Source organism: Semicossyphus pulcher, unplaced genomic scaffold (genome assembly GCF_022749685.1).
Source record: "Semicossyphus pulcher isolate SPU_LCO1_2020_fin unplaced genomic scaffold, fSemPul1.0.p SCAF_23, whole genome shotgun sequence".
NCBI lineage: Eukaryota > Metazoa > Chordata > Actinopteri > Labriformes > Labridae > Semicossyphus > Semicossyphus pulcher.
The window spans coordinates 7,448,384-7,463,100 of record NW_027211697.1 but is presented as its reverse complement, the minus strand read 5'-3'; the positions used below and the strand labels follow the sequence as shown (position 1 = coordinate 7,463,100).

General features: G+C 46.3%; 1 protein-coding gene across 4 annotated transcripts in view; it reads right to left on the bottom strand.

Annotated features, from left to right (window-relative positions):
• Nucleotides 1–14,717, bottom strand: part of adgrl1a (adhesion G protein-coupled receptor L1a) — a 97,932-nt gene that overhangs the window by 21,842 nt on the left and 61,373 nt on the right. For all 4 annotated transcript variants that reach the window (XM_069674806.1, XM_069674809.1, XM_069674808.1 and 1 more), the window contains exons 5-7: nt 2,841–3,048; nt 2,356–2,620; nt 790–1,117 (exon numbers count right to left, since the gene is read on the bottom strand). In XM_069674806.1, coding sequence (XP_069530907.1) covers nt 790–1,117; nt 2,356–2,620; nt 2,841–3,048 — 801 coding nt within the window. The remainder of the gene's footprint in view (nt 1–789; nt 1,118–2,355; nt 2,621–2,840; nt 3,049–14,717) is intronic.

The following is a 14,717-nucleotide window of genomic DNA, read 5'->3' as shown; positions in this document are numbered from 1 at the left end:
TATTTATAGACAGCTTAAGTGCGTTAATGAAAGCCTTATAAGTTTCTAATAATTATTTATAATAACATTACAATCTCATTCATTGAGTCTTACTCACTTACCTATTGTGCCATTGTTAAGCCTACTACTTTAAAGTTGCTTTATTAAGGTTAATGCGTTCTTTATTATGCAGTAATTAGCAATTAACTATGCGCCTATTAACAGTTAATTATGCTTTTCTTTTGCAGCTGGGTCTAAAGCGAGATCACTGCACACACTGCTTTAGATCCAGTAGCTGCAAAAGAGCATAATTAACTGTTACTAAGTGCATAATAAAGGATTTATTAACCTTAATATGGCACTGTTCTTGCTTTAGACCCAGTAGCTGCAATAGAGCATAATTATCTGTTACTAAGTGCATAATAAAGGATTTATTAACCTTAATATAGCACTGTTCTCGCTTTAGACCCAGTAGCTGCAAAAAAGGCTATGCAAAGTGCCGATCTCCAAACAGGATTTAACCAGTCATGCTCATTCATACGCTGATGGCTACGCCTTTGGGAGCAATTTGGTTCAAGGACACTCCGACATGTAGACTGCATGAGCTGAGACTCAAACCACCAACCTTCCGATTAGGAGACAACCTACCCTTCTACTTATCCCCAGCAGCCTGAGGTAGGATGTGCTTACTTTTTATGATAGATGCACAATGTCTCACAATCACAGATAAAGAGTTCCAGAGAAAATGAAGAGCATGCAACAATCTTCTTCACTACTCTACACAAACACTTCTGTTAGACCACTCCTTACCCGTGGTGGGGTCTGGTGGTCCAAACTCCAGGGCGTAGCGCAGCACGTTATAGTTGTTCCAGACGTAAAGCTGGTTATCTCGAGGGTTGTAGTCCACAGAGGAAATGTACTGGTAGGGGTTGGGGAAAGGGATGTTGACAGGCTCCTCGCGGCCATGGTTGGTATTGTAGGCGTACATCACCAGGTCGCCGCCTGCTTCGCTGTCGTCGTCCTGGTAGACGGACCGCACTGCGTAGAGCACGCCGCACGCCATGAAGGCGTTCGATGCCATCCTCTTGTCGAAGCTGGTCTCCCAGGTGCCTTCAAAGCGCAGGGTGTAAGGGTTCACCTATCGAGGAAAAAAGAAGTGTTCATTTGAAAACTTAATGTATAAATGATGATAGGGTAAAGCTTGAATATACACTTTGCTTTCTGGGGAATTAACAGTCAAATATCTTCCAGACTTAAAGAGTAATTCTAACTGCAGTTGATTCTTTAAATCCGTGCACAGTTTGGATGAATGTTAAATATTTATGCTTCCTTGCAGTCCCATATGTGTCATGTTTGCACTGCAGTACAAATTTCACTTCTGAACAATACTGTAACGATTTATAATCACTTGTAAAAACATTTAAAAAGTCATTAAACCCTCAGCTTTGGAGAGGAGATTATTTCTCCTGCTTAATGCAAAGCTGCCTCGGCTCAATATACCTTAAAACTGCAATGCGGAGGCGTAACGGAGACCTCGGTGTGTTTGCTGCTCTCAGGGTACGAGGGAAAAATAATAAAACTCCCCAGAAACCAAACAATTTCTTGATGATGAAAGTGATCACTTTCTTGTTTATTACTTTGTTGCTCCATTATTCTACACGCTCATAGCTCATGCAGGGTTTGATATTTTAGATGGATTGTTTAACTTCTACAGTTTGAAAAACAATTTCCTGTTAAGGTCAAAGATAGTGATTATAAATGGGAGCCGTCTTTCTGAGCAACACATTAATTCAAGCTCTGTTTGTGGGGAAACTTGCTGCCTTGATTGCGGTTTTGTTTGTTAAGAACCCACTGGTATTAAAATATGAATGTTCCAAAGTTCAGGGTGATGGATCATGTTTTGAGTATGTCACGCGGGCAGGGGACCGCAATGTGACTTTGGATTACAGATGACAATGATGTGTATGTTTGTTTGTATGTGCAGTGGATACATCCAAACTTATAATACCTAACAATGCAACATTTTTATGATTGCAAGATATTATTAGTACAGTGTAAGGAGGCAGGAAGGAACTGGTTGAGGTGCACTTAAAAAACAAATCAAATATTTACCTCTGTGGTGAAGATTAGTTTTTGGATATGATGGGATTTGAAATTTGTCCTAACCTTTTAAGGTAATTTCACTGTGACCTCTTTTCGTTGAACAACAACATCCCTCTATCTCATTTGTCAGTGCACTTGTGTAATCTCAATAGTAATTCATTCATGTGTGACACATGACCTTTCGCCTGACTAGTCAGATTAGATTTTGATATAATCTACTTCTGCATCTATAATCCACATCTCATCCCCTTCTGTGCAGCGCTGCTCTCCCACCTGGCTGACCACCAGCCGCCCGTTGTTGGACTCTGTGGCGTAGATCACCCAGAGGCCGTTCTCATCCACGGCCAGGTCGATGTCGGATTTCCCTCCCCAGCGGTACGGCGAGGTGTCGTGGTAGTTGGCGTTTGTGATAATGGCCTCGCCGCTCTTGATTCGCGTCCGCAAGTCATACTTGACCATGTTTCGTGTGCGTTCTTTGTTGTAAAACACCGCACCATCGTACACCACGAACCCCGTGCCGTCGACTCTGTTGGGCAACCTGTTGACAGAGAACCGCATAAGCGATGCAGAAATCCAGGAGAACAGGCCAATTCATCTACTCTGCATGACAAAATCCTACAAGATGGCCTCACTGTGAGCAAGCTGACACCACAGTGGGACCATTCTGCTATCATCATCCATATCCACATCAAAAGCCAATAAATCAATACAGAAACAGATGCTATTTGATCATCCAGGACAGTGGGAGGCGCCCTCACTTGTAGGTGGTAGTGGCTCGGTTCTGTTTGAAGTCTTCCCAGGAGGCATACTCGTACAGCATGTCGGTGCGATAGGGGGTCCAGGGCATGACGTACAAACGGTCCCCAGACTGCAGCGGATCCTTACACCACGCCCCTGCCTGGTGCTCCGCCTCCTGCAGAGAGCTAGCCGCCTGCACCCGCAGCAGAGTCCCCGGACACACGAAGACTGGCGCGGAGGAGGTGTGTTGGAGCAGAGAGGAAGAAGGAAGGAAAAAAAGGAAAAGACAGAATATTAAAACACAGCATTGTAAAAATGAAAGATATCATGGAGATGGCAGGGGACGGAGAGAGGAGATGGGAAAAGGCCAAAGACCGTGGAATACAGAACAGGAGAGAGACATGGAGGGGACGGAAGAGAGATGAGATTAGATAAAAGTAAGCTGAGATTTGAAAAGGAGACAAAGACTAAGAGGAGAATGGGAGAGAGAGGGGGAGGAGGGAGTGAGGTGAGGTACAATATCAGATTTTAAATGAAGGAACATATAAAAGCTCATTTGTAGAACATCAGCATTGTGGTCGGAAAGTGTCTGGATATGATAAATGGGAGATTTCTGGCTGCTGCCGCTGCTTAGATGTATTCTCTAATCTAATTTATCTTGGCCTACTTTTTATTTGATTGTGCATTTTCCTATTTCAAAGACCTCTGCTTCTCTCCTTTGCTGCTGGGTGGTAAAACAGTAATTGTTGAGTTTGTTTTATTAGGACTTAAATTTGGCTCTCAGTCAAGAGTAATGCCTGAAAGCAAAAAAGCATCCTGGGGTAAGGATATGAGGTCGGCCAGGCCTCCTCTTCCTCAGCAAATGCAGCTCAGCTTCACACACACACACACACACACACACACAAATACAGACAGAGTCAATGGTCCCTGTTCCAAATACACAAAGGTGCACCCAGACAGAAATACATGGGAAACCGTACACGCAACAAGCACACACACTCGGAGGATGCCCGCATCCAGCAGGTGGAGGTCATCCACTGGGGACTGGTGTAAATTGTCTGGCTGATGCAGTGTGTCCCAGCTTGACAGAGAGAGAGGGCCCTGGGACCACTGGGCATGTCAGGTGATCTATGAGGGAAGCTGCTGGCATCCTCGCCACTCTGACATCACAGGGGTACCGGCGACAGAGAGAGATACAGAGAGTTGGATGCGCTACAGAAAAAAAACAGCTGAGGAGTCCCGACGTCTCCTCTGCCAGCTTATTTATGTGGCTCTCTGGCTCTGGGTTAGGACAGAACCAGACACCTGCTGGTCACCTCATGACTGAACGCATCTCTGAACTAATTGGACACTGCAGGGGCGTTTGGACACAGATGAGATACAGCACACATGGATGAACAGACAGAAACACACACACAACATCCCAATGCACACGAGGATGGTACACGCACACATACTCTGTCACTCAGCGACTGTTAGAGTGATGGATCAGCCTCGGCTCAAACTGTCCTGAATATTGCATGGAGTCTGGAGCAGGAGGAGAATCATAATAGAGAGATGGAGGAGTTACTTCAGGCTTGTGGAAATCCAGCTTTCTCCTTCCGCGGCTGTTGTTTGTAGTGGTTTGTGATCTGTGGTGCTGGGCCACTTAGGAATTAGCCTCCTCTGTCTGAGGGGGTCCAACAGGGATTGAGACTGGCAGCCAAACAGGAATCTAATCAAGCTCAGGCATAAACAAACACTCTGAATACAGACTCCTCACAGGGAGGGGGCCTGTCACGCTCCTTTGTCGAACCAAAATGCTCTCTCAAAAGCCTGAGGTGTTTGCTTTGCAAATACGAACGTGGGTGATGGGAATATGCTAAATAATGTTTAGAGCAATGTAACATCTGGCATTTCAAGACAGCTAAACAATGAAATTCTTGACTAACATCTATGGCAACTCTCCCTCACACCACAATCAAATGACGTCTTTATCAATCCAGACACAGCATGAGTGCACCGCAAATAAATGTGTTCCAAAATATTTCCAATAAAGGCGGTAAATGGGAGGTATTATCGGAGCAGAAAGCTATAGAGTGGGGAGAAAAAACAACCACTAAAAGTAGGACACAGCCTCAAAAGTACAATGCGACTGTAAATAGAGAAATAAACAGCTTGCAGAACGCGATGCAGAGGCTCGGCATGTAGGTGACCCATAAACAAAGCCAGGAACACTCTGCCTCAAGGTAGAATAAAGGACAGAGAAACACAAACATGCAAGCCTGTTTTTTTTTTTTATGGTCGCATAAAAAATGACCAATCAGAGTCGGTATTAATATGCACGCAAGCATTCATCTCATCTGCTGCCACAATGCAGTGACTCCGATAGGTATTACAGTACAGTAAAGGGCAAACTAAATCTGTAATGCCTCTATGGAATAATTTGCTTCATGGTCACGTATCCAATAAAACGCATTAATCTTACATACAACAAAGAAGTTCAACAACAGGATTATTTAATGAAAGCAAATCAGAACTACTTTAGATTTCACTGGATGACTTAAATATAGCAGCTGTACAGCCAGCATGACACAAAAAGCTTTCATGAAGGCCATTGGACTGAAGGCTGAAATATCATTCATAAAGTGGTCCACAGAGGGGAAACCTAAAGGATCCTCTAAGTGTGATATTACTGGACTTTTGAATACAAGGTCGGAAGCTAAACAAGAACATGATTGTACAGTTGTGACCCTTTAAGCTAATAATAATAATGATTGTACAAGATTTCTGCCTCTTGTACCTCTTTCCCACCAAAATTAGCGCGCTGACGTGGGTTTTTCAGACCTGCTTATAGATGCCGGTTGTTTCTTTTCCCATCGCCAGTGGAGTATACTCCTTTTCTGCTGTGTCATCGTCTGACATCACTAAAGTGCCGGAGAGAGGTTAAGGTGTTTATCCAACTCGGCGCTGACAAATACTGAACGATGTTCGAGCGCTGCTCGGACAGAGACAAGCAGAATTAGTAGCTGAGATGACAAGGAGTCGCAGAAGTTACCGATGGAGGTGAAGGGGCGGAGATAAGCGTGTCGACTCGGGTTTTGTGTTCCCATCATTGCAGATCGGAGCCGAGGCGATAATAACCCGGGTCCACTGCAGAGTCATTTGACCTGGGTCTGAATATCGATTGTAACCTTTCCCACTAAGCGAAAAAGCCATGTTAGCGGGTGTTAGCGGGTTTTTTGACCAGTGGGAAAGGGCTTTATACACAGTATTAACACCATGGATACCAGCTTTTCATGGGAATCCTTATTTGGATTCACAATCCTGTAAGACACAAACTGTCACATCTGAATTAAAGCTCCTGATAGCACAATTATTTAAGTTTGACATTTGGTATCCAAGGCTTTGGAAGAAGAGGGGGAATGTATTTTAGTCATGACTGGCTATAATGTACAGAGAAGAGACAGAAAAAACTGCACTACAATCTTTCAGGGCTGCAAAATAGTTGTTGTTGTCTGCAATACAATTTACTCTCACTACATTGTGCCCTCTCCCCCCAAGCCACTATGTGATTCTGTTCATTATTGCACCTAACCTTCCAGGCCTGTCCTAAATGGGTAGCAGTCTGTTCTATTGGGCTTATCATCACAATAACACCATGGCGCAGCATACACTAACAGTCTGTCATCCATTGCCTTCCTCCTTCCAATTCCTCCTTTCCTTTTTCTCCTGTACAAAGCCTGAGGTTTGCACTGACGACCGGCGAGCCTCGGTTTATTCTAATGAACTGGGCGTTGGGTGGGCCCGGTGTCAAAGGGGCTCATCAACGGCCTCCAGGCTGTACACGCAGGCCATCAGGAAACAGACAAACACACATTCGCACACTCACAGGCCAAACAGAAACAGTGGCCATGCTTCACACCCTGTGAACCCTGCCTGGGGGGCTTCATTAACTCTGACCTGCGCTCCCCAGCTTTCCTAGCTGCCTCGCTGTTTACCGGCTCTCTTTGCCTCCCTCTCTCTCCCTCTAACTGTGAAGAGTGATTGTAGCAGTGGGAAGCCGGAGCAGCCAAACCCTAGCAGTAGAGTCTATTGCACAAGAGGCTATTATGACCACAGTATGAATGAGGTATTAGGCATTAGGCTTTAAGCATTAGGCGTAAGTCTTGAGATTAGGCATTATCCTAGTCTGGCTAGAGCAGGTTAGCTGGAGTAAGAGGCATCTGGGATTATGCGGAGAGATTAATAGATAAATTCCTATTTGGGTGTGGATGGAAATCTTGCAGTCATTATCATCCAAGGGAAGTCACCAGACAATGCAGACACAACACTTTTTCACCCTACAAACTAGCCAGATGGCTAATGAAACTTACCTTATCAGGGATTAAAACCCAGGCTGCAGCTATCATGCTCTAGCATGCCAATTACTGCCACACATACAGGGAACTATGGCTGTAATAATTGACTATTTATCTCCATAATCCCTTTCCCAGGCACAGGTCAGCTGTTACTTGTCAATATGAGGCCGCAGTATAAAACGATAAAAGCACCAGAACCTTCCTGAAAATGACAGTAAATATCTCCTATTAGAGTCTCGCAGCAATTTGTGATCGACTGGTAACGCAATTAAAAGTGAGCGCTGACAGCTTCAGGCTAAATTTAGACTTTTCAATTCCATTGTCATGTGCAGTCCATGGTGTTTTCACGTTTGATGTGACAGCGTCATGGTGATGGTAAATGTACGACTTTGATGATCTAAACACCCCCTGCCAATGGTTGGCAGCTGTTTCTAAAGTGGCGTCTTTGTGATGATTCGTTTGGGTTTTTCTTTAGCGCTCTGCTGGCCCCAGGCCTTTGCCCAGTCCAGTCATGGCCTGCTCACAGAATGAACTGCTGAGAGCATGCTGCTCTAATTGAATCCCACACCTGTTACTGGCAGGTGCAGCATGCAGGCAGCAGGGGGCAGAATGGAGTATGTCATGGTAACCTGCATCCATGCTGGACGGTTAATGGACTTTAAGGGTTAGTGTGTGTATGAGTGTGCAGTCTCCTGATGGTATGTCGATGTGCATTTATAATCTCATTAGTAGGTGTAGCTGTGTCTTACTGTGTATTTACATTGATTAATATATCTACATGTGTGTTTATTGTTTGTGTGTGTGTATGAAGGCATGCATGTGTGTAGTTCAGAGAGACAGAGAGGCAGAAAGAGAGAAGAAAGCGTGAAGAAGGATGTGAGCGTGTTCTGTGTGTGCAAACAAGGAGAGAGAGAGGAGTGGAGTAAGAGAGCGTAAATAGGTTATTTCCTGTGAAATGAGAATTAGGAGTGAGTTAATCTGCTGAGGAGTGACATTAAGTGACAGAGAGAAGGTGAGAGCATTAAGGAAGGAGAAGGGAGGGGCTCCCATTGTGTTTCCGCTTCCTTTTAGACTCCGAGTGGGGTCAAGTCATGGGAGTAAAAACACAATACAGAACAAAACAGCCGTACACAGACACGTATACACACGTAGACATACACCCTTAAGGACACGCACAGACTCTCAGACAATGCACGCAGGTACACACTCTGCAGACAGTGGAAGAGGCAGGTGTCAAACTGGCAACGTTATCAACCCAAACATTCACCCCAGAGAATACCCTTCACCGAGACCAAAAGCTTGCAAGGGCTCCAGATAGCGCCATTGAAAGCAGAGTCTTATCAGCCTCGGAGAGAAGTTGACACTGACTGACAGGAAAGTTGGTCGGGACATGGCTGCAATGGCGACAGATACAATAGACAGCAGAGGGACAAACCCTATTCTGACTGAGTACTGCTCGAGCAGTGTGATAACAGCAACTCTGCGTGGATGTAGCATTAGCCTAGCCTCGCCTGCCACCGCCCTGCATCTTCCTCTCCTCTCCCCTCCCTCCCTGCTCTGCGTCGGGCCTCCCAGAGGGGCTGTCTCTCCATAACGGCCCTAAAAGCAGACGCCGTGATTTATATTCATGACCACCTGCCTCACTCGCTCACCTCTCTGTTCTGTGGCTCTAACAATGCATGACTTCTGCATGTACAGTCAGTCCCCACACTCTCTCACTATCTCACTGTGCCTCTGAATAGAGTGTGTCTGCGCTGGGCTCGGTCACATGACTGTGCTTGTGTGTGGTGGGTCATTCCTAATGAGGTGATGCTGCCTGACTCATCGTCTCTATAGCGACGGCTCTACCTCTCTCTCTTTCTCTCTCTCCATTTGCAGCCATTCTTTGTGTTTTCCCGTCACACGATGCGGCGGTTTCTCACTCATTCTCTCTCACTTTTCCAAATCACAAGTAGAGAGCGGTTTGTGTGAGCGATGGTCCTGTCCTTACACGCTCCCTCACCCCGCCCTGCATGGAAATAGCAGGATGTTCACAGAAGTCTAACTGCTTCATTTTCTTGCCTTTTTTTTTTCCCCCTTTAGAAGCAAACAGACTGGAGGTGAGAACAATATGGCCGACACGTGTTTGATCCTGTCAGCTACGGTAAAGGAAACAGTGTAATGAGGTGGTAGTGTACTCTGCTAGACTGTCAGCGAAAAGGGTGAGAAAAGGGACAGAGGGAGTGATGGGAAGAAGGAGAGGCAGCTGACACCAACATCGTCTTAAAAAAGCCTATCAGTAGGTCGGCTGACAGAGTGTTGACATTCATTGAACAGGATCTCCTGCGTTTGACATCATCAATGAGAGGTGCACGTCATCCCAATCCAAATCTGTCAATCAGCTGATCAATCACTGAGGATTAGATTGACAGACACGGGACGAGACACAAGTCTGGAATGTTAATTCAGCCATAAACAGAGAGAGGAAGTGTGCTGAGCAGCAGCGGAGGGATGGATTAAGGTGGCAAGGGCAGGAGTGCAGACAGAGGAGAGGGGTGTTCATTTTAGTGTTAGTGGGAGGAAGAGTAGTAAATAAAAATAACCAGTTGGTTGAGGCGGAAACAGGAAGAGGAGGAGGAGGAGGGTTTTTGAAGTTTTACACCACAAGCAGGGAGAGGGAGCTAAAATGGCTGCTTGTGGTGGGAGAAAATGTGAGACAATGATCCATGTCGGTGAAAAGCCATGGACACAACAGCAGACAAAGGGCTCCATAAACCAGTTAATGGCAACCTCTGTAGGAGTTAATTCCTCCAACATATGGATCCAGCCATGAGGCCAGACGGGGGAATGGCTGAGGCCAGACAGATGCTAGTAGGGGGGGTGTTCAGAGGGAGTAAAGGGGGGTGGGGAGTTAAGGCTCATTGGGAAGCCGGTTCTAATGGCCACTACTCACTAACAGCGACCTTGCGCAGGGGTCAGGTCTACCTCTCCTCTTTAAGAAGGGAGTGATTGAGCTGCCCGGCCATGCTGATTGGAGCTCTTTAGGAGAGCTTGTAGTGAGGCCCTGCAGTATCAGAGAGGCCATTACAAGAAGCTGAAGTACTCCCTACCGGGGATACACCTCCCACCCCCAATCACCTCCCCTCTCCTCCCCCCCCTCCAGAGCCTCATTGAACAGGATTGACTGATGTTGGACGGGCATAGGTGGAGGGAGGAGGGAAGGGGGCACAAGTTCACGGTGCATGTGCAATAAAAAAATCAGAGATGTGGCAGTGACAAACTGTAGAAGAAGAGGAAGAGGAAGAAGAAGAAGAGAGGAGTGTGCTCGAGAGAGCCTGCAGCTGCCTGTGATGGCCAGATGTGATCTGAGAGATAAACCAATCAGAGAAAGGCGAGAGGAGGAGACCAGGGGGAGAGGAGGATGAGGAACACAATAGAGAGAGATAAGTGAGGGGAAAGGGAGTTAAATGAAAGTGTGATTAATTGAATAAGGAGGAGAGGAAGAATGAGAGAAGGACAGTGAAGCACCTGGGATTGGGATTCTGTAGAAATGATGCTGAGAGTGAATTTGGCCTGTTACCGAGTTATCTTAACACAGTTTTTCTTCAAGATTAGAGCAACAACAAACTTTGAATCGGTCCTGAGACACTAAAGAGGGAGGAGGAGGTGTAGGATGGAGGAAAGGAGGAGCTGGATAATGTAAAAAGAGAGGGCGAGTTTTTTTTTAATCGTAGAAGCCGAATGAGAAGAAAAAAAAGTCTTCAGAAATGTGATGAGGAATATGAGCTGGCGTGTGTTTGTGTGGAAACAGTGAGAAGAGGAAGTGATGGAAACGAAGAGAGAGATTTGCCATCCATGAGATGATACAGTATGAACGTATGTTGTCAGTGATTTTAGGCTACGATGTGCTACGTCGTACAGGAAAGGAATGACGTTAATCTCACGTTTATCTCTCATAGATTCTGGACTGGACCCTTTTGTGTGTCTGTGCAAGTGAGTGTGTGCGTGCGTGCAGGTCAGGCTGGTGTCATCAGAACCAAGGAGGAGATCTAGAAGGATTTTAGAGTTTTGGTTTTAGTTCAAAGAGAGAAAGAAAGAGCAGGGCAGAGGAGGCGATTAGAGGTCGAGAAAGAAAAGGGAGGGATATCAACATCAAACATGACCACTACACAAGGTGCTGGGTTAGGAGGGGTTATGGGGGGAAGGAAGGGAGACAAGGGAGGAGGAGAAGGGAGGAAGGGGCGAGCTGTGGTTGTTATGTTCATTGTGGTCTTTACCTTTTTGATCCACTTCTATTCAAGCATCGGAAAAAGGAGAAGAAGGAGATAGAAAGATAAAAGAGAAAGACAGCAAGGAAGAGAGAGAGAGGGAAAGTAAAGAGAACGAAAGAAAAACAGGTGCAGGAAAAAAGAGAAAATTTAGATTAAATAAAACGCTGTCCTTTCTCTCTCTCTCTCTCTTTTTTTTTAAAGCAAGTTATCTGTCTGTGTTATGGTTGGCTACTCAGAGAGAGGATGGCTCAAATGGAAAATGAGGAGGGGGAAAATGGCCTGACCTGGGTTTAAATCCATTTCCATTTCATTTCATTTTTTATCAATAATCCCCCAACAACACAATCCACCCCGAACCACACACTCTCGACCCCACCTCCACCTCTCTTATTGCCACATCCCTCCCTCTCGCCCTCCCACCTTCCTTTACGCCCAAAGTTCATCTTCAGGAACCTGCTGGAGAAAGAAACCAAGGCAGAGCACCTTGCACTGTTCTCCTCTTCAGCTGTGGAAGTAAACAAAAAGTGCAGAGAAAGAGATGGGGGGATGGTGCATGGAAAGGTGGTGATGAGGATGTCTCTATCCGCGGCTAGCTGTCTTCGATGGATAGTTGAATCTCTCTCTCCGCCTCTCTCTCCGAGCACGCTCTGTGTTGACATTAGAGCGGTCCCTTGATCTAAAGAAAGCGGTGCTTTTGGCTTTGCTCAATTTACAGAGTCAGGATGCTCACTATAGAAGCCAGCAAAAACACTCAACCCATCGACCGGCCAATCAATGGGGAGCTGCCGGCCTGCCTGGCCGAGGCTGGCTCATCAAAGCAAAGGAGAACAAACAACAGGGGGAAAGGGAGGGCTTGACAGAGTGGAACGCCTCAGAAACACAGAGAGAAACCAAGAGAAACAGTCGGGGGGAGGGGAGGGAAAAAAAAAACAGGGTAGAGACAAAAGAGAAATGAGAGAAATGTCTGGAGCGGGCTCATCACAGACCAATCAATAGGTTGGTGTGTCGAGTCACAACAAGGCCTCAGCTGACTCAAGCAGCTCAGGCTCGGCTCCCTCAACATCCATGACGCTGTTCGGTACCTGCGTGTGTCTCCGCATCTCGGGAGGTCCTGAGCAGCTGGAGACTCACGGAGAAGCTGACAAAAATCTCAGTTCCGCCTTTTACACTACAGCGCTGGTACGCGCCTTTCCTCTGTGTTTGCTGAGGCGCAAGCGGCGTGCGAGTGGAACATCACGTCTCTAGAGAGGAAACGTGTCAGAAGGCACATGGCTGGTGGATCCCTGCTGTGAGCGTGATTGCGGTGTACGTGTCGCGAGAAGTCTGACGTCCCCGGAGGGCCCTGTGATACTGTCACGACAACTCGCAACTCGAGTTTCCCGTAAAAAAAAAAGGAAAAAGGGGAGAGAGATAATGAGACAAAGGGCGAGCAGAATAAAAAGAAAGAAGGAGCGTTAGCAGCAGTAGCCTGATCTGTGTGGGGGATGGCCTTGCATCTTGGCGGCGGTACAGCAGAGGCAGCTTCAGTATCAGCAGCAACACTGATCGTTTATCATCGTATGCCAAGATCAAATTGGACAAACAGCCCCATGAAGATCTGGGGACGGTAGCCATTTTCAGCCTGGAGGGGTAAACATGGCAAAGCTATGATTGCGAGTCCTGTGAAGCTAGTGCAGGGAGGGGGAGAAAGCATTACATCCCCCGGCCGCCACCTACTGTGAGTGCAATCATTAGCTCCAAGGTTAGGGGAGACCAGAGAGCGTCCAGCATCCTAAGCTTTCATCCTCATTGATACAAACGCACGGGGAGGGGGGCACGGGGACACCAGAATCTGTCTCACAGAGGCATCTACTGTCCGCTTCATGCAAGTGTGAGGCCTCGAAATATGGTATACTAAATGTTATAAATGCAAGTATGTTTTCCTAAACGGGAGGAAAAAGATGGGTGCGATGCAGAGAGAGAGAGTGTGTGATGCATGTAGAGAGCAAAGAGAGAGAGAAGGAGGAAGGAAACGTCTTCATTGCTGCAGAGAGGGAGAAGAAAAATAGGGTAGGTGGAAGACTTCTGTTGAATCCATTTCTTTTACTCTTGGTTGTCCTGAAAAATAGACACTAAGCAGAGACACACACAGCATCATCACACAAACCCGAGGACACACAACACACACACACACAGAGAAGAGACAGAAACTCATCAAACTGTCTTCACAGTGAGCTGGAGGTTAGTTTAAGGCCACCTTGGTTGTTTGTCTGATTCATTCAGCATTTCTCTTTCAGGGCCCTTTTGAGAAATAAGCCACTGGCCTCTCTCCCCTTAATCACTCTGCTCAGTGCTCTCTACAACCCTATCAATTACTCCCACACTAATGAGTACAGCTAGAAACACACACTCTCAAACAGACACACACACGCTATATCGGAGAACTGTGGAACAACTCGACTTCCTCCGTCTCTTTGTGGCGCTGAGAGATCGCGTGTCCTCTCTCGCTTCTTCCGCCCATCTCCCATCTCAATTTTCTTCTTCTCTCGATTTACATTTCTCATGGTAAAGAGTCATCCCTGATCCAAGCCTCCCGCCTCGAACATTTATGAGATCCACGTCTAATGGTGCCCCGATACATATTAATAGAACTTCCACTTTAGCTACATCCAAGTGTTTCATCTTCTCCCCTGAAAACTTGTCAAACTACAATATCGTTATTTCTACGACTGACTGAAACTCTTCCCAACAAGTCAACTATCACATCCAGTGGCCTTTTTTTTTTTCAAAACGCGATGTCTCATAACAAATTGGCAGTGCTGAATACATTAATGCGGAGAGGATGTGTTTATAAGGTGAAACAGCTGCAGAGCCACAAATATGAGCATGAAAGCGTACAGCCTGAGTAGGTGCTTTTAAAGCCACTACTTCACAACTACCTGCAGTGTGCATATTAACAAGATAAATCACAGCTGATGAAATAGCAGAGCCACAACAGTAAGGGTAATGGCTCTGGCATGGCTAGTGTGGATGGCCTGCACAAAGAGCATTAAGGAGTCAATAATGATGTAGCACTGTGTCCTGTAGGAGCAGGGGAGGGGACAGGTAGAGTTCTCTCACGGGGTAGATTTACTCTGACTTTGTGTACATCTGTGTTAAGACAGCCATGCACGCTTTCTACTGCAGTAAATAGACGCTGCAGCCGTGCGTATGGATCTGTGATGTCTTTATTGTATCCAGCAGTCTACAGCCGCCTGTGACAGAGCAAAATGAGAGCTGAGCCGTTTTGCCTTCTTCTGTTCCGGCTGGCAAAAACAATGCAATGTGG